This window comes from Marmota flaviventris, chromosome 10, assembly GCF_047511675.1.
Source record: "Marmota flaviventris isolate mMarFla1 chromosome 10, mMarFla1.hap1, whole genome shotgun sequence".
NCBI lineage: Eukaryota > Metazoa > Chordata > Mammalia > Rodentia > Sciuridae > Marmota > Marmota flaviventris.
The window spans coordinates 59,163,048-59,185,145 of NC_092507.1; the positions used below are offsets into that span (position 1 = coordinate 59,163,048).

Genomic DNA, 22,098 nt, shown 5'->3' on the forward strand with positions numbered 1-22,098 from the left:
GGGCTGCTGTCTTCCATGAGGTTATGCCTAGCAGGTAATTTTTTTTTTCATATTTTAACTCTTGAGCCTTTTATATGCATAAATTCCTTTTAGATTCTGTTTTTATGTTCATTTTAATTTGGGGAGGTTTTACAACCATTGTTTCTTTTTCTTTTTCTTCAGTCATAATTTGTCAGGAAAGTTCATGTCAGGTTGATAGCCAGATGATATTTTGAATCTAATTTTATTTTAGGTATAATCACAGGTAGCTTCAAAGGCATGATACTGTAAGATTTTTTTTTCATTGTAACACACAAAGTTTACAAACACAAATTCAATTGGCTATGCTTCACAGAGGAAGAGACAGCCATTATCTCTATACTTTTCTCAGGGAGCTTGTTATGATTGCTTCTAAGCTAGATTCTTGAAGTAGTATAAAATACAAAATTTACATTTTACCCAAAGTATTTTGGGATATATCCTTGATGGCATTAGTCAGGAGAGGCTATATTCTGGGAACAAATAAAGGTAAACATGAAATGAGTCAGCACAAGAGAAGTTTAGTTCTCACATGAAGAGCATGCATGGAAAATGTTTTAGGTCAGTGAAAGGTGAGCAGTAAAATGGGTAAAAAGTAGAGTTTTCTGTTGCACACAGTCATTCCAGGGTTCAATGTAATGGCAGCTTGGTCATCATCAACATGCAACTTTGAAGATTGTACTTGAGATTACTATCTCTGTTAGCAGAGAGGGGAAATGAGCAAGGCAGAGCATGCATGAAAAATTTTTAGGGCACTCCAGGAAGTGGCCTGTATCATTTCTGCTTGCATTTCCCTCAAGGGAATTTGTCCACAGGACCAAAACTAAGCTCAAAGCAGGCTGGATGAAGTGGTGCAAGCAGTAGGTGTGGGAAGGAGATAAAGCCAGATTTTGATAAACAACTTGAAAACTTTATTGCATTAGATAATGAGAAGATTCTATCAGAGTATATCAGAATACTGGATTCTTGGAGTTACACAACAATGTGTAAAGAAGTTATAAATTATCAGATTAATTCATTTCCTGTTTGGGTATGAAGAACAGTTCATGAGAGACTTTAGCAAAGACTGAATCTGCAGGTGAATTACACAGAGCTTCAAAGTCCTTTGGTTATCCACAGAAAAACAGAAGGCTTTACAAAACCAATATGCTCACAAAGATGAAACAGCATTAATGAATGAAGCATTTGTGAACTTCACCTAATTGATATACCTCCCTCTGTCCTATCTTGTAAATGTTGCTGATTGTCCTAAATGCAGAAAACATTTTCAACATCTGTTCCAGACCACAGAGTTCTTCTTTATTTAGACTAGGTTAAAGTATGACTTATTGCAGAAAAACTAGTATGCATTAAGATAATATGCCTCATTATGTTACTTTTTTCTATAATCCCTAAACTTAAAATGTGTATTATCATCTAGTAAATTTTTTAAGACAAATTATACCCATTTATTTACAGATGAATATAACATAGTCTGAATTATTCAGTAAATTCTGTGAGTGGTTATTCTGGAATCTGCATATTAAATTCATTGCTATTTCTTATTATATAAATGTCTTTGATAATGTAGTTTAGTATTGCTATACAAGTGGGTCCCTTTTGTTCCCATTTTTTTCTTCTAATTTTTTTCTATATACTATCTTTACTTACGCTATGTCTGCCATACTCTTCCACTAATCATTCCATTCTACTTCTTCTAACACATACACAAGCCTCATAAACATGTGCACTATCAGGCATAAGAATATTTGGCATTTTCTGTGAAGCTTAACCATGATGATGTGGCAAAGACCCAAGATTAATTCAATGTTGCTCCATTCTGTGAATGGCTCTCAAGTGTTGTGTTAAAAAGAATTCAATTCCATGGATTACTTTGCTTGATGTATGTATTCACTGAGAAAGCATGCTGATAAAGCTGGATTTAGATAAATACAAGTTTATAAACTCTATGTTTATATGGACTAATGCAAAGTTTGCAACTTTAAAATAATTTTGAAGAATATATTAAGAAGAACTCTCTTTGTGATTTTTGAGTTTGACCCTTTGCCAGTTTGGCAAAACATAAGAACTTTAATCTAGATAAATACACCATCACAAATGTGTGTATATTTGCAGTGTATGTATGTAGGCATACATACGTGTAGTTTTCTATTGTTATTTCCTTCCTAACTTTAACACTGTTTTTCAGTTTGGCATGGAGTCCTTTTAAACCCAGAGCATTTTTGCCCTGTTACAAGTTGTTTCCTTTTTGCTAGCAGATCATCAAACCTTATTATATATACTACTTTATACACAACTTTTTCTGAAGTGGTGAATGTCAACCTAGAAAGAGCTCTAAAGAAAATACAGATTTTTCTAGCAAAAAGTTTTGTTTATGTTTTTAAGCAATGAAATTATTTCAGCTTTCACTTTTAGAAAAGCTAAGAACAATGAAATATGCAAATATCATTGCTGCAGACACATTTTTGATTTTCCATGAACAAAAGGGAAAAGATCACTCATAGATTATTAATAGTAAACTCCTCTCAAAATTTAGATAAAAGGTTGGGAGAACACATTTAAGTTAAACTTGGTCTCAGACTCATAAAAAGAATCTCAGCACACTAGTTATTAATCCAAGTGTATGTCTAACATTTAAAACAGAGAATCAATTACATCTCCCTTAATAAAAGAAATCATGGATTCCTTAATCATATATTTAATAACAGTTTTATTTCAACTGAAGGATCACATAAACCATAGAATTAATTTGACCTTTTCATATCACATGGTTCCAAGGAGAAAAGAAATAAGTCTTACTTTTTTATGTTGTTCTGAAAAAAATGTTTTCTTTAAAAACATGTTTATGGAGTGATTATCCATGTTTGTAATATTCCCTGTTCAATACCTTCAGGGATTTCCCTCAGATTTCTTAGCTCCTTATTTCTCTTTCAGTTCGAATTATTCTCAGTATTATCATTTTAATTCCCTCCCTTACTTTTGTCATGGCAAAACAAATCTTCCAAGTATTCTCCACAGTTGTGGAAATGAAAATATTTAAACACACTTACTTAATATTCAGAGTTTACTCTGAACAGTTCTATCTCAAAGGTATTATTGTTTGATTGTGAAGCACTGGGTCTAAGTATCCCTATGTGAATTCATTAACTTCTACCCAATCTGGTCTTGCTTTCCCTGTGGTGCCCATGTTCTTTTCTTTCTGTTTCCTTTTTTGGTTCACTCCAATCCACCGCAGCCTGACTAAGCAACAATTCCCTGTCCCCTGACTCCTATGAGGCTAAGCAAATGCTGCTGCTGCTTCTATCTACAACACCCTTCTTTCCTGTCAAATTCAATTTCATCTTTTAAATTCCATCAGGGTTAAGACCTCTCAGATGCTTTCAGTGATACCTCAAGGCTGTGTTTAGTGCATTTTTGAGCCTTGCATAGCACTTTATGATTGGCTTATCAAATCACTTGTCACACTGTATTGTAACAATCTAATTTTTTGTGTTTCTCCTGTACTAGAGAGTGAACTAGGAACTGACATCTTGACTGTCTCATGCTAAGCAATAAGTAACTAAATGAATGAATGTGTAGATGTATTGAAGTGCTTCATTATTACTCTAGTGATGGAATATAAACTAGTACTTCATTTGAAGTACACAGGAAACTGAATGTAATTTTTATGCTCTGAATTGTTATGGCTAAGTAAGTGTTAATTAGCTTAAAAGAACAGCATCAAATTTGGACTAAATTATAATAAAATGTAAAGTAGGAGTTAAACACAAAGTTATATGGGGCATAAAATGGAGCCATAAATAAAAACTAAGGTGAAGACTATGATTTCCAACAATCATTGTCTTCTGGTCCCACAATAGCATTTTTTTTTTGCCCTACTCAAATACTGAATGCCAGGATTGTCTCTTTATTTACAATGATGGCTTCTTATCATCTCTAGATTTTTCTAGTCTTAAGTTTGACATGTCTGCCTAAATTGTCCAAGGTTTTAGAGAAAATTTTATGAATAGCCTGAGAAAACTGGTCATTTTCCTAAAAGCCTTCTCCTCTCTCTTCCTCTCCCCTGTGGTTCCTCATTTCAGGCTTTCATACAGTTGTTCTAAGTTATACTATTTGGGACATTCTATTCCACATGTTTGGGGCTAGTTATATTGGTAGACATGGTGCACATTTGCATAAATGACTATGTAGTGGATGCAAAATAATGCACAAATATGTGCTAGTGATATATTGGATAAAAAATTCGTTTATAGCACACTTCAAAATGGATTTACTATTTATTTGACCATGGGAAGAATTATTTCTCCTTTACTGCAAAGTATATGCAAAATCATTTCTGATACTAAGTAAAATGGTCAGTCTATGAATCTATCATGAGTAAAGATTGAAATAATACCCAAAGCTCTTTTCACTTTAATCTGGTTGACTCTATATTTTTCAGTTAATTTAATAAACTCTTTTATTCATGTTTTTGTTTTGTTCTTAAAAATCAGGGAAGTTATTAAACATTTTAATCTCTCTGTATCTCAATTATTTCATCTGTAAAAACTGGAATTAATGCTGCTTCTCTCTGAATGAAAGCACTATACAAATATCTTTATATTTATACTCAAATTTATATTTATAAGTTATCTTTATGGATCCACCTGAAAGTTTTGATAGGAAACAAAAATGGTATCAGAAGGATGTTAGTCAACATATCATGTTCTCATTTTCCTGGGAGAAAAAATTTATGAAGCAAACCTAATAATTCCTCTCTCCTTTGCCTAATAGAATTATTCACCTGGGAGAATCTAATCTCTTTAATAATCCATTCATTCAATAACTAATTTTTGATGTATTCCTGTGGACTAGGTACTGCTGTAAGTGACAGGAACCATATCAATTTTCAAAGAAGGGGAAACCACTTCCCATATAGAGCTTACATTTTAGAGTAAACTGATCTTACATTTATATATTTGTAAATGTTTATATATGTATATATATCATATAATTGCCTCAAATTTGCAAGAGTAGAAATTGTAAATCAGGTAAAGTAAATCTTGTCCAGGTTCTCAAAGCCCCATTAATTATGGAATGGTAAATTGTTTCTTAATAATTATAGCCAGTGGTCTGGAGTTGTGGCTCAGGTAGAACACTTGCCTAGCACATGCGAGGTCCTGGGTTCAATCCTCAGCACCACATAAAAATAAATAAATAAAGGTACTGTGTCCAACCACAACTAAAAACTAAATATTTTTTAAAAAATAATTATAGCCAAGAAAATCATATCTGACTACAAGGACCACATTTCTGAAAAACAGCATTTCCTCACAAGAATATATAAGAGAGTAGAGAAAAAAGGCTCTGTCACAAGACCACAGACAGAACAGAAAGAATTGAATCTTCCAGGCTTTGCTGATTTCTAAGACCTGGGATTCTGCTTTTCTGCATGGATCTACAATTGTATGATGATTTGACCTACAATGAGTTAGCTTTGCTGGTTTCCTAGACTCCGATCTCTCCTTTCCTTACTAGACCTTCAGTCTTCAGGGGTTCCTGTTTTCCCTCATTCAGTTAAGTCCATGGGTTTTTTGAGACTTATTCATTCTTCTATTTTGTAATTGACAATAAAAATTGTGGGCACAAAGTTACGGCTAGAGAAACAACACAAGTTCAAATAAGGTGGGGAATCTGTCCAAAACTAAATTCGCTGGCTTCTTAACTGCTCCAAATTTCTGTCGATCTGTCTATCTCTCTGTGTCTCCTGTGTGTGTGTATGTGTGTGTGTGGCACATGTGTTTTAGCCTCCCAAGATCTAGTAATGATAACGTATGTGACTTTTTATTATTTTAGTTTGTTTTCAATTTAATAAGAAACACATACACATAAATAAAGTAAATATAGTTATATACAAGGAGAATAATTACCTACAGTCACCTTATTCAGAAATAATCCCACACCCTAAATTTAGTGGTTCACAACTTTTCTTCTCTAATAGTAAGTCTTTGTTTGAATAACTCAAAAGGAACTGATTTATTCAATCAGCAAACCAGCCCAATTTCTGTAAGTCAATTATATTAATCATCTCATGAATCTATTTGGCTAAATTGAATGGAAATCTGTATTAAAGTTGTATACACACAATTTTTTTCAAATAGGCTCTTATTTATTATACATGTGTTTTTATATATATACTGTACGTGGCAGATGTATTAGACAAACTATAAAACAGTAAACATTTGAAACTTACAGGGGGCCTAAATCTCTTTCTCAAATTGACTTAACACATGACTGACTATACTACAGCTTATGAAAATTTATTAAATTTAATCTTGAACTCTATTTTGGAAAAAAGAATAGAGTTTCTCTTCAAATTATAACTCACAAAGCTATTTCAGTTCCATATGTACAATCAATATTGATTAAGAGCAATAAAATGAAGACCTGCCTTGATCCTGGCATGACACCATCCTCAGGGAGTCTGCAGGTTATCAGGTGATGTGCGGTTTCATGCTAGCAACAGAGAATGCTGAGCTCAATTCTGAACTCTGGTGGACTAAAGTTTGGTTTTGGCTTATTTCCTTTGGGAAATGAACTTGGTAAAATACATAAGTATCTCTCAATCTTTGCCTTTTCAAGGGACAGTTTTCACAAATTAAAACTCTGTGAACTTTATCACAAACAGGAACACTAGTGCACTGTTCATACACACACTTATGCACCTTAGCTATCACTTGTATATGTGTGACATCAGTATTATAGAACACAAGTAATATTAAACACAAGACAAATAAGCACAATCATTGTGAAACACTACTTCATGGAACATTCATAAAAAGCTTTCAGAGTATGATTCAAGGAGAGGCAAAAGACAAAACTATTTAAAATTACTTAAAAATTATGTTGGATCCATTATTTAATGAGAGAGAAATTAATGTCATATCTGCAGCAACATTCCATTTATGACTCTACTTTACCTACCTGAAATGAATTATTTAAAAAGGTAGTCCATGTAATGACTTAGAAAGTACTTTCCTAACAAATGAGCAGAGTAAAGGGGACCAGGGGGAGGGAGAGAGGAGGGAAAGGGGAAATACTGGGAAATGATATTGGCCAAATTATATTGTCATATTATATGCATGTATGAATATGTAACAATGAATCTCAGCATTATGTGCAACTATAATGCACCAATAAAAAATATGGGGAAAGAAGTACTTCCCTTCCATTTTCTCCCACTTTTACCTTTATCTTCCTGTTATCCTCCTATGATAGAGTAATTCACAGAATCTTCTACACTTATTCTAAGTTCTCTGGCATCATAAAAAAAAGAATTCAAGTACTTTCTTCAGGTGAAGGAATTTTGCTCCAAACTCTCCTGCTCCATCTTGTGTTGGAAGATAGTTCTTCACGGGACTCTGATACTTCTGAGAATTTCTCATGCAGAGACACTGAGAGATTTGTTTTTGATTCTTTTTTACAATCTTAGATGGTAGAAGTAGTTCTCCCTTTGAATCATAGGACAGGTTTGGTTATGGTCCACTATAATAAATGTAATGTCTCCCTCTGTGGCGAAGGGCAGGTTTTCTCATTGCCGTTATAAAGAAACTGAGTGTCCCAGCTTCAGCTGTGGCATAGCTACTATGTAAGATATGTATAGGAGTCAGCTAGTCCTCATCATAACACCCTATAGTCATTGGAGCTTGAGAAACTAATGCTAGAAAATGACAATACTCTGGTTATGACTATTGCTCAGAGCACTAACCTGACCTTTGTGTCTGTCTTCTGCCAGCATCCATGAAACTAGCAGAACTCTTGTAGTTCTTGATATCTTATTCTTCCAGTTTCTGTCTTTTTGGTTTATGGTATGGATTCTCTTCTCTATCCATACCCTTTATAGGACAACTTAATTGGGTTGATGTGTCTTTCTTTCTGTTTAGTTTCTCTCCATGTTTCTACTGCCTTAACTTAATCTTCCAAAGTCTAAAGTCCTCAGCCATTTGGGAAAACTGTAAATCAGATTAAATTTTAAATAACAATAAACTAAAGTTAGAGAAAAAAAAGAACATATGAAACAAAGGAAAATGGAGATTATGTATGGAGTATGGGCCCATGCAAATCCATATAGCAGGTGGGTTTTCAGTGCTATCCCTACCAAAGGCATATTTTTTAGATCTGAGACTTTAGGCAAGCTGGGTTGCTGGGCTGTGTGCCTGGCTTATTTGTCAAGTTTAACTCTACTTTTCCATTTCTTAGTAGTCACTGCTAAAAAGAATTACTCCTTAATTATTATCATGTTTCTCTTTTTCCAACCCTTCAATAATAAAGTCACTTCACATATATTCAGGTAAGTATGTCATTAATAAAATGGTTGGTAGTTTTTTCTTATTTGTTACCTCTTATTTCAGAAAGTTCCAGAGGTATGAGAACTAGCCCTCTGTAACAAGAGTCCTGAGAATCAATGGGAACTTGTCAAAATGCAGAAATCTAGGCCATATACTCCAAGGATTCTGATTCAACAGGGTTTATGTTCACATTCATAATAAGCTTCTCTGGTGATTCTACCACGGTTTGTTTGTGGAGCACTCTGAAAAATCTTGCTCCAAAAACTGCTTCCTGATATGGTATCATGCACATTTTCTTGGTTTAATAGAGATAGTTCAACCCCTAGTGTATACATTGGTCACTTACAAATGCTAGTTGATGACAGTGATTTGATCTAGCAAACAACTCAACTGCTAGGCATGTTCTGAAAGTTATTTTTTGGCTCATGAGACTGAAAAATGTATATTAATATGAAATAGCTAGTGATTAGTGTTAGCATTCCTGGATATATTTGGAACAATTCCTCTGATCTGTGGCATTACACAATGTGCAATTATTACCAAGGGTCATATGTAGAAAGATGTGTAAATGGAATTTAAAAAGTAAGATGCAGGTTGTATATACTTCTGGTAAAGCATTCTTATCCTAAAGGTGTTTTATATGAAAAAAGTTAAAGGATGTGAACGTTTTTTAAAGAAAGACTAAGGGGCATTAAATTCAACTTTAGTCATTACTATTGAGACAATAAGATTTGCAATAGGATGTTATTAGAAAATTGTCTTATTTCAGTGTTTTGGAGGCATTTAGACAAAGGGTGTGATTTAATAACATTGATGGTTCTGCAAGTATCTGACTTATATTCTAACTTTCTAATAATGATGTTCATGGTGTTATGGCTTACATATTAGGTGTCTGCCTAAAGCTCATGTGTGACATAATGCAAGAAATTCAGAGGAAAATAATTGAGTTGTGAGTCTTAACTCAATCAGTGAGTTAATCCCTAAATAATCCCTGATAGGGATTAACTGAGTGGTAACTGTAGGTGGGTAGTGTGTGGCTGGAGGAGCTGGGAATTGGGGGCATGGCACTGGGATATAGAGTTTGTATCTGGTGAGTATAGTCTCTCTCTCTGCTTTCTGATCATTATCTAAGCTGTCTCCCTCTTCCATACTCTTTTGCCATGTTGTTTTGCCTCATCAGGAGCCTTGAGGAATGAAGCCAGCTATCTATGGACAGACACCTCTGAAACCATGAGCCCCCAAATAAACTGTTCCCCCTCTACAAGTTTTCTGGTAAGGGCTTTAGTCATAGCAGCAAAAAAAAAAAAAAAAAAAAAAAAAACTGACTAAAACAATGGAAAACATCTTTCTCATTTTTTTTCAAAAATTTCCAAGTTAATACAATTAAACTGTCCAAGTAGTATGAGCATCACGGCACAGGTCTTCTCTATAAGTGGAGACTATCATACTTTGGCTTCATCAAGTCTGAATAGAGCTACACACTTAAACTTCTTCTTGTGTCTGCCAGAAGAAACCCATGAGGGAGGAAAGAGAAGGTGCTGTTAGGATGCTGGGGACTAGGATGATATTAGAAACATTTCAATTTGCTCATAAGATCGAATGCTGGACATACATCCACAAGAATGGGTCCTGACTAGAATGAGATATAGCCCATGCTTGTATAATTATAGCAAAATGGGTTCTACTATCATGTATAACTAAAAAGAACCAAAAAAAAAACAATAAAAAACAATTATTTTTTGGAAAAGATATAATTCTGGGGGACTGGCTGGGACAGCTGATGTTACACAGAACAATTTGATCAATATTCCAACAGGTATACTTTTTCACTGTCAGCAGGTGATAGTTACCAATAGACCACCTTTTAAAAAAATAGCAGCAGCAATTTCAGACAATATTTTTCCACAGTATTTAATATTTTATCAGAAGTTATCTTGATAAATGGTGATGAGACTTACAGTTTACGACAACTTTTACTTTTTTCACATCTGAGAACGACACATCATTTTCCGCACTGCATTCATATTCCCCAGCCTGGTCCCTTGTAATTCCATAAATGTCCAAATATTGTCCATTTTCAAATGATTTTGCTACAAAAAAAAAAAAAAAAAAAACAGCATGTTTAATTGTAGTAGCCTGAGGCTTCATTCAAGTAAAACATAAACGCATGACTTCTTACTAGATATTGCTGACAAAACAATTCCAAATGAAACTAGGGAATTATTAAACTCTTTGTTCTCTTGTGTTCAGAGGAAAACTCAGAGAAAAAAAAAAGCAGAAGCAGAACAAGGGATACCAAAACAACTGTTTTCCAGAACAGGATATACATGTGTTCTTTTTAATTGATTGTGGTCTCCTAACCTCCTCACACATCAAATAGAGCTCTGCACATTTCTATAATTGAGTTCAACAACCTCCTAGCAGTGTAGATGAAATTCACTAATATGACTTGGTACATATTGACTTTTATATAGTGTAAGCTAGCAACTTGACACCTAACCTAACTAAATGTTACTTTTCTTTTGGGGAAATCTCCTACCATACACAAGGTTTCAAGCCAGATAGCTTGATAAGAGTATAAAGATCCATAAAATCATTGCTGCATTTCTGTTTCCAAAATTACTAATGTTGCCAAGAAGTTTAGGCTGTAAACACTATCTACAAATCACTCAAGAAAGTTCAGGAAAAAAATCTTTATGACATCAAAACCAAGAGTTACATGGTTATAAATACAAATATAGTCTTATTTTTTTGATAATCTGAACATTCTACTTGGCTAAAAGCAGTATAGTAGTGAATTAAAAACATAAAGATATAACCACAGATAAAGAACATTCTCAAGTGAATGATATTTGAAATGAAAACGTGTTTCTTTGATAACAGAATTTTAATTGAGTTGCAAGCAGAGAATGATTGGGCAGTAAGGACCCTCGTTATGAGAAGTGTGACAAAGGAAGCTTTACTGTGTGAATTTTGAGAGCAAGAACCCTTTCTGTCTTTGCACAGGTCTCTGAACATCACATATCAGTGAATATCACAGGGAACAACAAATGAAGCAAGTCTTCCATTAAATGTTCAGTTTCCAAAAGTCAAAGTAATTTTTGTCTTCATCTTACTGGAATTACCAGAACTATTGTAATGACATATAAGTTAGAAAACTAATAAGAAGATTTAATTTTAATGAATGAAACAAAATGAAATTTAGTTATGGCCTTCCAGATTTAAAACCCACATCAATTAGTTAATTTTCCCCTGTGGGTTTGCTTGTCTGGGTCCATGTTAGCTACGGCACAGGCTTTCATCCAGGTAACTATGACATTGCTAATTGAAACCTCAAGTGTTTAAATATATGGAATTATTTTTCCATTTATCTAGCTGATGCCAAATTATAGATAGGGGATAGTTAAATTTCTGAGGAGATAGTTGATAAACTATTACTGGTATCCATATGTAAGCTCACAAAAATAAGTTACTATTACAGTTCAAATTTTTAAAATCTGATTGTTTCATCATTCTTATAGCTTATCCCAGTTCCCTTATCCAACTTCAGCACTGATATAACATTTACTTTCTATTGTCCCCTCTTCTCTTCTTATTTTCACTCATATAATTAAGATATGACAAGTTTAAGAGTATCTTCTAGTACTATTGAAATATAGGGGACTCATTCTTATTTACCAGTAAGAATTTTGAAATTATAATTAAATTATGAGTAAGAATAATATAAATATACATTAAAGTATAGAGAGCACTAATAAGTGTAGCTGAATTAATTAAAGACAATCACAAGCAAAAAGGTATACTATTGTGAGACTCTGTAAAAATGAATTTATTAGGATCTGAATTATTTTAAATATTAAAATGCTACTTGAATATTCCTATTTTTATGTACTGACACAATTAAAAATGGTACCATAAAAATGCATGCCTTTTATAATATGCATATATGATAAACTATTTGAGTAATCACTATTTTGTAATCCTTAAAAAAATAAGGATATATGGTAGATATGAGTGTATGTATCATCATTTTGCTGTTTAAACGTGGAAAAATATGAACAATAGCCTTTTTAAGTATTTTTATGGTTTGGATTTGCGGTGTCCTGCAAAATCTCACATATGAGACAATGCAAAAAGATTCAGAGGAGAAATGATTGGGTTGTGACAGTCTTAACCCAATCAATGATTAATCCCCTCGTAGGGATTAACTTAGTGGTAACTGAAGTGGTAGGGTGTGGCTGGAGGAGGTGGGAATTGGGGGAGTAGCTTTAGGGTATATATTTGTATCTGGCAAGTAGAGACGTCTCTCTGATTTCTGATCATCCTGTGTGCTGCTTCCTCGTGCCACACACTTCTGTCATGATGTTTTGCTTCACCTTGAACCCTGACAAATGGAGCCTCCTGTCTATAGATTGACATATTTGAAACTGTGAGCCCCCAATTAAACTTTTCCTCCTCTATAACTGTTCTGATCATATCTTTTAGTCACAGCTATAAAAAAGCTGACTAAAACAAGTATTAAAGGATAGGAATAAACACAATAGATTTTTAAGTCTACTCAAAATGAATATATAAAATTAAAGGTAACAAATTATAGTTTCAGAATTAAAGAAGCAAAAATATCTTTTTTTCTATCCTGAAGGACAAAATGGCAGACACGGGAAGATAGAGAACAACTACAAAACAGTGGTATTACACAATCTCACCAATGCCAGGAGCATCACATCCTGTAACTCCAGAAGAGCACCATTCACATCTACTGACTATTTATCTCTGGATTGATGGCACAATTCACCTAATCATATTTCTGAATTCTTCTCCAATCCCACTATAGAACAAGGTCTGTATTACAGCTAGAATTGCCAGCAAATATATTTATGCATTGCATAACCCATAACCCAATAGCTGTAGAGCAAGTGAATGGATATTACAAACAGTATCAATAATATGACATTGATATAAAGACTTTTAGACACAAAGTATAAAGGCATGGTCAACTTCTCTTTTTTATTTTCTCCCACTAGATTTCTGGTACTTTAAGCCATCTGTTGTTTCCATTAACTGTGTAGCAGCTCTCCCAAAAGATAGGCACTAAGCGTTCTATTGTTTTTACACAAATAACTATTTCCATCCTAAACTAAACCTGCCTCTGTTATCACTCTGATCTTATCAGAAGTGAATTCCAGATTTGAAACTTAGAATTGCTTTGCCAAGGATATAAACCCTGGAGTTCACTATTTGTCTATAATGTGCTTGGCTGCCTCTTTGTATTTTATTGTCCTGTTTTCTTTTGTGCTAATTCTTTAACTTACTGCTATGTGCAAGAAAACCACTCTTGTCTTTAGACACTTGGTTAGTTTATACCTCTTTTCCCCTCTCTCCAGTGAGAGGATTTGGGCATAGTGCATCAAAATTACAATGTAGAACACTTCAGTTCTCACATGAAATACTACTCAATTTATCCCCCAAAATGGAAGAGAAAGTCCAAGCTGAAAGGATGTAGAAAACCAAATACATAAGAACCATCCATCACCCAAACCAAGACTGCAGTGATTATGAGGGATGGACATTATCCTAGCACATCTATTATAAATCTAGACATTATAAGGTGTTTTAATCACCCAGTTATAAATGTGGATGAGATGTACACACATTGTGAGATGGAAGTCCTCTTCTGGTCATAGATTTTGACATTGTCCAACAGTGTAGTGACATCTTCTTTTCTTTGTTTCTGTGTCCTTAGCTCAAGTGTAATGCCTGAAACACAATATGTTTTATACTTATTGCAAAAATATGTTGATAAATGAATTAATGAAGTTCTGTACAGTAAATACTAACAATTAAAGAAGTTGCCACTTCTTTTCAGAGTTATGGGAAAAAATTAAAGAATTGTCATCCTTGATGACATCTTAAAGTCACAGGTGTTGACAGGCATGAGAACAACATCTATAAAGTTATCATAGAGCTTTCTTAAGATCATAAAGACTAACAAAACATTAAATACAATTTTTAGGAAAAAAGATAAGTACTGCTTATAATCTAAACAGTTTTCCTTTGTGCATGTTCTCTTCCGGGCAGTGATAAGAGATTTCTCAAAAAATGGAGAACAAAAGAATTTCCACAAGCTTTCAATGATGCCAATTTTATGACCATCCTCAAAAGGAAGCAGAAAAATAGGATAAGCTATGCTTTATAACATCTATCTGATACAAACCTGATCAGAAAGAGTTCTATACTCGCCACTCTAGATTTGGATTTTCAGTTTGGTAAGACAACTGAACATTGTTACATAACATAAAAATTATTCACAATAGGCTGATATTTTCCTAGAGTATTATATATTTCAGAAAAATATTTGCAAGAAAAACCTCTCTTCCTTTAGTTTCTAGGATATAGTTTTCCTCTAATCTCTAAGGACATCTCTCTTTTCACTTTTACAAAACCCTTCAGATCTTCATGTCCCTCCATTATCTTCTGTTCCTTGAATCAATATCCCAATTCAAGGGATCTTGTTTATTCATTTGCATTTCATGGTTGTCTGCACTTTGACAAGCTCCAAAGTGATCTACTTAGCTATATCTGTATTTTGACTCTTAAGTACATATACGCAAGTTGACATCCCTGCTTGCATGTCTCATCACCATGTCAATACCAACCCAACCAAATCCGATTTACCTTTCCTGCTCAATCTGTAATTCCTCTTATGTTCTTAGTCCCAGTGAGAGCTTTGATCATGACCCAGTTGTGCAAGCCGGAAACATGAGCATTAACAGCAACAGTTCCTTTTATATCTGTCATACATCAGTCTCCATGTCCTAGGACTTTTACCTCCTAAGGAATACTCAAACCTCTTCTAGGAACTCCAGTCTCAGTTACTAATCTCTAAATGCACATATGATAAATACCTGGCTGGATTCTGCTTTGCAGACTCATTTCAATTATTTTTCAGAACTTTGTTCATGAAGAGTTATTACACTTTTCAAGATTGACATGTAGAAAGATATTTTGTTGGGATCTCATAGACAGTTATTACTAGATGGTACTCTGCAACTGAACTTATAAAATATAGTTGGGAAGGTTAATGTACACTTATGAGTGTAATTTTTTCCAGAAGCTTGTTACTCACAAGCATATCTGGTATTATGAAAGTATCTCTTATGTGTATTGCAAATACTGTGTGGTTAGAGATGTGTGTTGTAGAGTTGGATTACCTGACTTAAATCCAAATTCTGCCATTTGTTAAGTATGTGACCTTACACAAATTACTTAATTTCTAGCTTACGTGTCTGTACCATATGAATATAATAATAGAATCTGCCTTATATTATTGTCGTGAGGGGCAAGTTAATTACAATTGAAAAGCTTCTAACACTGTGTGACACACATGAAAAGAATGTAAATAATATGTTAGCTATTATTATAATGCACAGGTTTAGGCATGCCAGAACATCTGTAGATTAAGTTGAAGATTGATTACATATTGGAGTCACCCTATCTTCCTGAATTCTCAAGGACAATGTAAACTTTCTGATTCACTCTCTTGTGTGTGCCCTCACACAGGAGCTTGTGTGTAATTTTACAGGTATACTTATGTAACCATCTCTACTAGTCATTGGTCCAAAAACAGCATTCAAAGATGCCTTTTGCTTTGGGTTTCTGGTGAGAATTTCAAGTTGTGATTGAGTCCTTATGTCTGGCATTCTCCTTATTCAGTTCATCTCTCTGTGGCCTGAAACATCCTAACCTTTGATTACCTACTAAACTTTTTTTCACTCTTCAGGTATCTACTCAAATAGTACCTACTACTAAAACCTTTTTCCAATTTACTCACTGCCTAGTCTAGTAGATCCCATTACATCCTTGTAAAAAACAAAATAAAATGAAACAAAAAGTTTGTAGTAATTTTATATAGTACATGCATGTTTGCTATTAGTTATTTAATTATTAGCAACTTCAAAAATATTTTTTTCCTGTTATAAGTCAGTGAAATAAATGTCTACATCTTGGTCCATGTCTAACATGGGATCTCTATTTTTTTTTTACTATATGATTAAGCAAAACGAGTAGAAAGTCCGGATAATGTTGAATTCTATTAGAAAAGGTAGATTAACCTTTTTATTTAATAATGATTAACCATTCTGCCCTAAATAACAATAATAGTATTTGCCTTTTATTTAGTCATTATTATCATTATGTATATAGTATCATGATGAATGCTTTTTAGTAAAATAATTCCTCAGAAACCTTCAATAAACATATGAGGTAAATTCCATTACAGTTAACTTTTTGTATCTATGGATTCTGAATCCACAGATCCAACCAAACATGGATTGAAAATATTCTGAAAAACAATTGTGTCTGTACTGGACATGAACAGATATTTCTTTCTCAGTATTCCCTAACAGTACAGTATAGCAAATACTTCCATAGCATTTATATTTACATTGTTTCTAACAATCTAGAAATTAAAGTATGTGGAAAATGTGCATTGGTTACATGCAAATATTATGCCATTTTATGGCGGGGGTGGTGGTGGGCAGAATTGCTATCCATAGAGGGACCTGGACCTAATCATTCACAGTTGAATTAGAGTTATCTATAAATGGAGTCATAATAAGGGTCAAAGTGGCTAAGTATCTTGCTAATGAACCCAGTGACAGGTATGAAACCCAGAACAAATTCTGAAACCTAAGTGTTTGGTCTATATGTAGTTGAAATTCTACATTAGTTTTTTTTTTTTTCCAATGTATGCTAATAAAAGTGCTCACTATAAGACTAAATTAGGACACGTATATATAATTCTTGTTCTTAGAACTGTAAAGCATGAAATAGATGTTATTTTCTGGAAAGTGCTATTGGTACTTACCTTGGTTGTCTATGTCTGCCATAACAAATTACCATTACCACAAATTTATTGGATTTCAACCTTACAAATGTATTATTTTATAGTTCTTTAGGACAGAAGTCCAGGAAGAGTCTATGAAAACCAAAATAATAGGTCCTCCAATGATATCCACATTCTATTCACAAGAGCAATTGGGCTTATTTGGAAAAAGGGACTTTGTAGATGTGATTATGTTAACAACCTTGACATACAAAACTCATTTTAAAAGAATCTAATCTAATCTAGTCTAATATAATCTAATGATTCTTTACGAAAAGAAGAAGAAGTCAGAAGAAAAGGTCAAAAGAGGGGGGAATGTAAAGGACTCTACCAAAAATTGTTAACTTGAAAGATTAAAGAAGTGGGGGATGAACCAAGAAAAGCTGTGACCTCTGGGACTATCCCTCAGCTGAAAGCAAGATATTGATTCTCCTTTTGAGCTTGAAAAAGGAACACCTCCTGTCAACACGACTTCTCTAGTGAGACCAGCACTGAACGTCTGACTTACAGAAGTGTGAAGTAATACTTCTGTGCTCTTTTAAGTCTCCAGGATTGTAGTAATTTGTTATAATAACGATATAAAACTAATACAGGGTCTCCCTGAATAAAATCAGTGTTAAGGAGGTACAGGATTTCTTTCTGAGTCTTCTTTATTTGCACATTCAGGGTTTGGGGAATTGTGTTTTTTGCTGTTATAGTACACTAGACCCTTACTTATTTGGTGACTGTCAGCTAAGGACCATTCCCAGCTTTAAAGACTGTCATCATTCCTTGCCTTGTGCTATCCATCTTTCAAACCAGCAAATGTTGGGTCACATCCTATTACTTTTAATCTTCTTTCTCTATTACATCCTTGTCTCTCTGAGCTTCTCTTTGGCTTTTCTCTTACACTTTTAAGAATTCATAATTCAGTTGAGCTCACCGTCCTACTCCAAAATAATTTTCTCACCTCTAGTCCTCAATGTTTATCTCAACTGAAAGGAATCTTTTACCACAAAAGGTAGCACAGTCACAAACTTTAGGGAGTGGGGCCTCGACATCTTCAGTGGCCAATATTCTGTCTAATACTGTTTTCATTACTCCTCGTAGTTTTACTTGCACATACAAATAGTAATTTGTATTTTAATTTTTAAGCACAATAGGAAAAAATACTTGTGGTGCAATTTATAAAGTTGCTGAGGTCATTAAATTGCTCTAATGTACTAATGAGTTTCAGAAAAAATGAATTCATTGAAGATGTACTTTATGAAGCAAAATATCTTTATGAGAATGTGCCACAAACATATCAGGTGATATAATTCTAGGAAGTCTTTTTAGAGCACAGAAAAAAAAATGAAATTGAAGGAATAATGAGAAAAAGATATATTAGGATATAGAAATTATGGAAGTCTACAATCATCTACTGGGATGATTATAACAGGTTTCAGAATAAAAGTAAATCATAAGTAAAAAGCTTAAGGTCTTGGCATTTTTTTTCATTTACATATTTGCCAGTCTATCACAAAACACTGAAGGAAAGATCTCAGCTCAGAATCAATTCTTTCCTTCCTGCCTTCCTGTTTGCCTTTGCTCTGTCCATCCATGTATTCATTCAATGGATATAAATCACATCAAGATCTCTGAGAAGTAAATAAGATTATTTCATTTCAAAGAGCCTCCACCATGTTTTTGTTTATTTGGTTTTTTTTAAAGAATAAGCAGATAATTTCAGTAAAGTCTAATGAGTCCAATATTTAGGGTAAATATATAATGCTATATTGCCATAATTATGCTATCACAATCTAAAGGAAGATTCTGAAAGTTGAATTCTTGACTTTACTATAAATCTGAAAAATAGGGTTCAACAAGTAGAAAATGATCTGTAAGTGACATGGGTGCCTATAAGAAAAAGCCCAATGCTCTTTAAAGAAACAAAACAAAATCTACACATTCAATGATGAAACAACATAATTTCTTATATTCAATAAAAATTGCTAAACATTAAAAGAAGCAGGAATTTATGAACAATAACTAGGATAGAAATCAGGCCACTGAAAGATACATATAAATGATAGAAATAATGGAACTATCATACAAGGACTTAAATCTAATTGATTATCATAACTGTATTCAAGTATTTAAGAGAAACATGAATATCATAAGCACAATGGATATCAGAAAACACCCAGTGAAAATTCTTAACATAAGTACATAAAAAACATGACAAGATATATTAATTTAAAAAATTAGGAGCAGTTTATACATGAAGAAAATATTGTTATTTAACTAAAAGATATAGCATTTGATTATATAACATTTCCAAAATGTAGCAAAGGAAAAAAAACCACAAGAAACAAACAAACAAAAAACAACAAGCCACATAAACAGAGCCTAAGTGATGGGCTGAACAATATAAAATGGTCTCATGTATTGATATTGGGATCCCATAATTGGCACAGGAAACGTATTTTTGAATAAAAAAATGGCTAAATATATTCTGAACTTGATTTATACAATATAATGGCAAATCCAGGAAGTTAATGATCACAAAGCAAGATAAACAAAAGCACAAAAAGCATACACAACACCATCATAAACAAATCATGAAAACCTAAGGGAAAGAGAAAATCTAAAGATCAGCCACAGGTTTAGTACATGTTTTCTACAAAAAGCAAAAATAGTAATTACTGCCAACTGCTTGTCTGAACCTATACAAGCTAGACAGCAATGGAATGATAAGAATAAAAGAATAAAGGTCTAAAATCAGTATTGTAAACTTCAACTTAAAGAAGATAGAAAATGAAGAACAAATATAATACAAAATAAACAACAATATGAAAACAATAAAGAATGGGAATCAGTCAAATTTATAGTGGATGGATGTTTTAATTAGCTTTTCATTATTATGATCAAAATACCTGACAAAAGCAACTTAGAGGAAGAAAAGTTTATTTTAGCTCATGGATTCAGAGGTCTCAATCCATGGACGGACAACTCCATTGCTCTGGATTCAGGCGAGGCAACACATCATGGAGGAAAAGAGCCCAGCATAGGAAAGCAGAAATGAAAATGCACTCTTCCAGGGCATGCTTCCAGTGACTCACCTCCTTCAGCTAAGGCTCACTTATCTACAGTTACCACCTACTTAGTACATTCAAATTAGGCTTGACTGACTAGGTTACAGCTCTGATAATCTAAACATTTTACCTCTTAATATTTCTGCACTAACATAAACTTTTGGGAGACACCTCAGATTCAAACCATAACAATAATGAATGGGGAAAAGTTTTTTTAAAAGTTAATCATTTAAAAGTTCACTAAAATCAATAAAAATCATCCAGACTGATAACGAATAAAAAGAGAGATGGCACAAAGTTACCAATATCAGAAATGAAAGAGGAAACATTACTATAGTTCCAGAAAGATGGAATGGAAACTAAATAAATACTGAGAAGAAACTACATGGCAACTAAATCAATAGTTTAAATGAGCAATAATTTTTTAAAAAGATGCAAATTTTCTAACTTAGAAAAATAAACAATTGATTCTTTACTATATTCAATTACAAGAAACTGAATTTGTAATTTTAAAAAAGTCACCCACACAGAAAACTTTAGAAGCTTGTGCTTTCAAGAAATAAATAATACCCAATCTATGTAAACTCCTTCTGAAAATGGATGAGTAAGGAAACTCTCCAATTTATTTTATGTAGCTCCCAATACGCTATATCAGAACTAAAGGGAGATGTGTGTGTGTGTGTGTGTGTGTGTATGTGTGCGCGCGTGCACGCACTCACGCGCATGCATGTGTGTAAAATATCACTGATGAACACAGAATTTTAAAAGTTTAATAACTTTTTAGCAACAAATACAACAATGTATAAAAGTAATAACAGACCATGAAAAACTTCAATTTATCTCAGTATTGAAAAGGTGACTATGAAACTAAAAATATGAAACAATATAATTTACTAATATTAACAAAAACAAAAATATGAGTATTTTTACATTCAGAAAAATCATTGAACATTTTCATATTCAATCAAGAGTAAAAGTAAACTTGCAGAAAACTTGGATTTGAGAATTTTTTAAACTGACAAAGACTTCTATGAAAAAAATTCACATCTGACTTAATATCAAATGATAAAAGGCTAAATACTTTGTCACTAGCATCAAGGAAAGTTGTTCACTCTGAACAATCTCTACCTTATACATAGATCAGGTCAACATTTATCATTGACCAAAGAGTGGATCATAATTCTTTAAATATTCTTGAAGAAAATAGAGAAAAACATCTCTGTAATTTGGATTATGCAAGAAGATTTTTATATATGACTCTAAATGCATTAACTATACAAGTAGATATTTATAAACTGGAGTTCATAAAATTAAAGAAAATTCTTGCTTTGGGAAGAACACCATGAATTAAATAAAAAGTCAAGCCATGTTAGAGGAGAAAACTTGGATAAATCACATATCAAAGGACTTGTATTCAAAATATATTTAATAACCCTTAGAATTTATAAACATACAACCCAGTTAATAAATAAGCAAAATATTTAAACAGTTAATTTATTAAGAAGTAATAATTTATTACTCAGAGGGATTATGTTAAACAAATGATGCTGCACATGCTTAGTTCATTAGGAAAATGAAATGCAAAAACCAAATGCAATTCCATTGCACATGTATGAAAATTAAATGAGTCAGAGACTAACATTACTAGGAAGAATAACTGGAAATCTTCTTTCTGGTGGGAATGTGAAATGGACTACAAATTGGTGCAGCCAATATGGAAAGCAGTTTGGAGATTTCTTGGAAATCTGGGAATGGAACACCATTTGACCTAGCTATCCCTCTCCTTGGTCTATACCCAAAAGACTTAAAAGCA

The 22,098-nt window shown here is 33.2% G+C and overlaps 1 protein-coding gene across 1 annotated transcript in view; it reads right to left on the bottom strand.

Annotated features, from left to right (window-relative positions):
- The window catches only part of Negr1 (neuronal growth regulator 1), an 819,223-nt gene that overhangs the window by 280,114 nt on the left and 517,011 nt on the right, over positions 1-22,098 (bottom strand). The window contains exon 4 of the mRNA XM_027949536.3: positions 10,304-10,435. Within this exon, the coding sequence (XP_027805337.1) occupies positions 10,304-10,435 (132 nt within the window). The remainder of the gene's footprint in view (positions 1-10,303; positions 10,436-22,098) is intronic.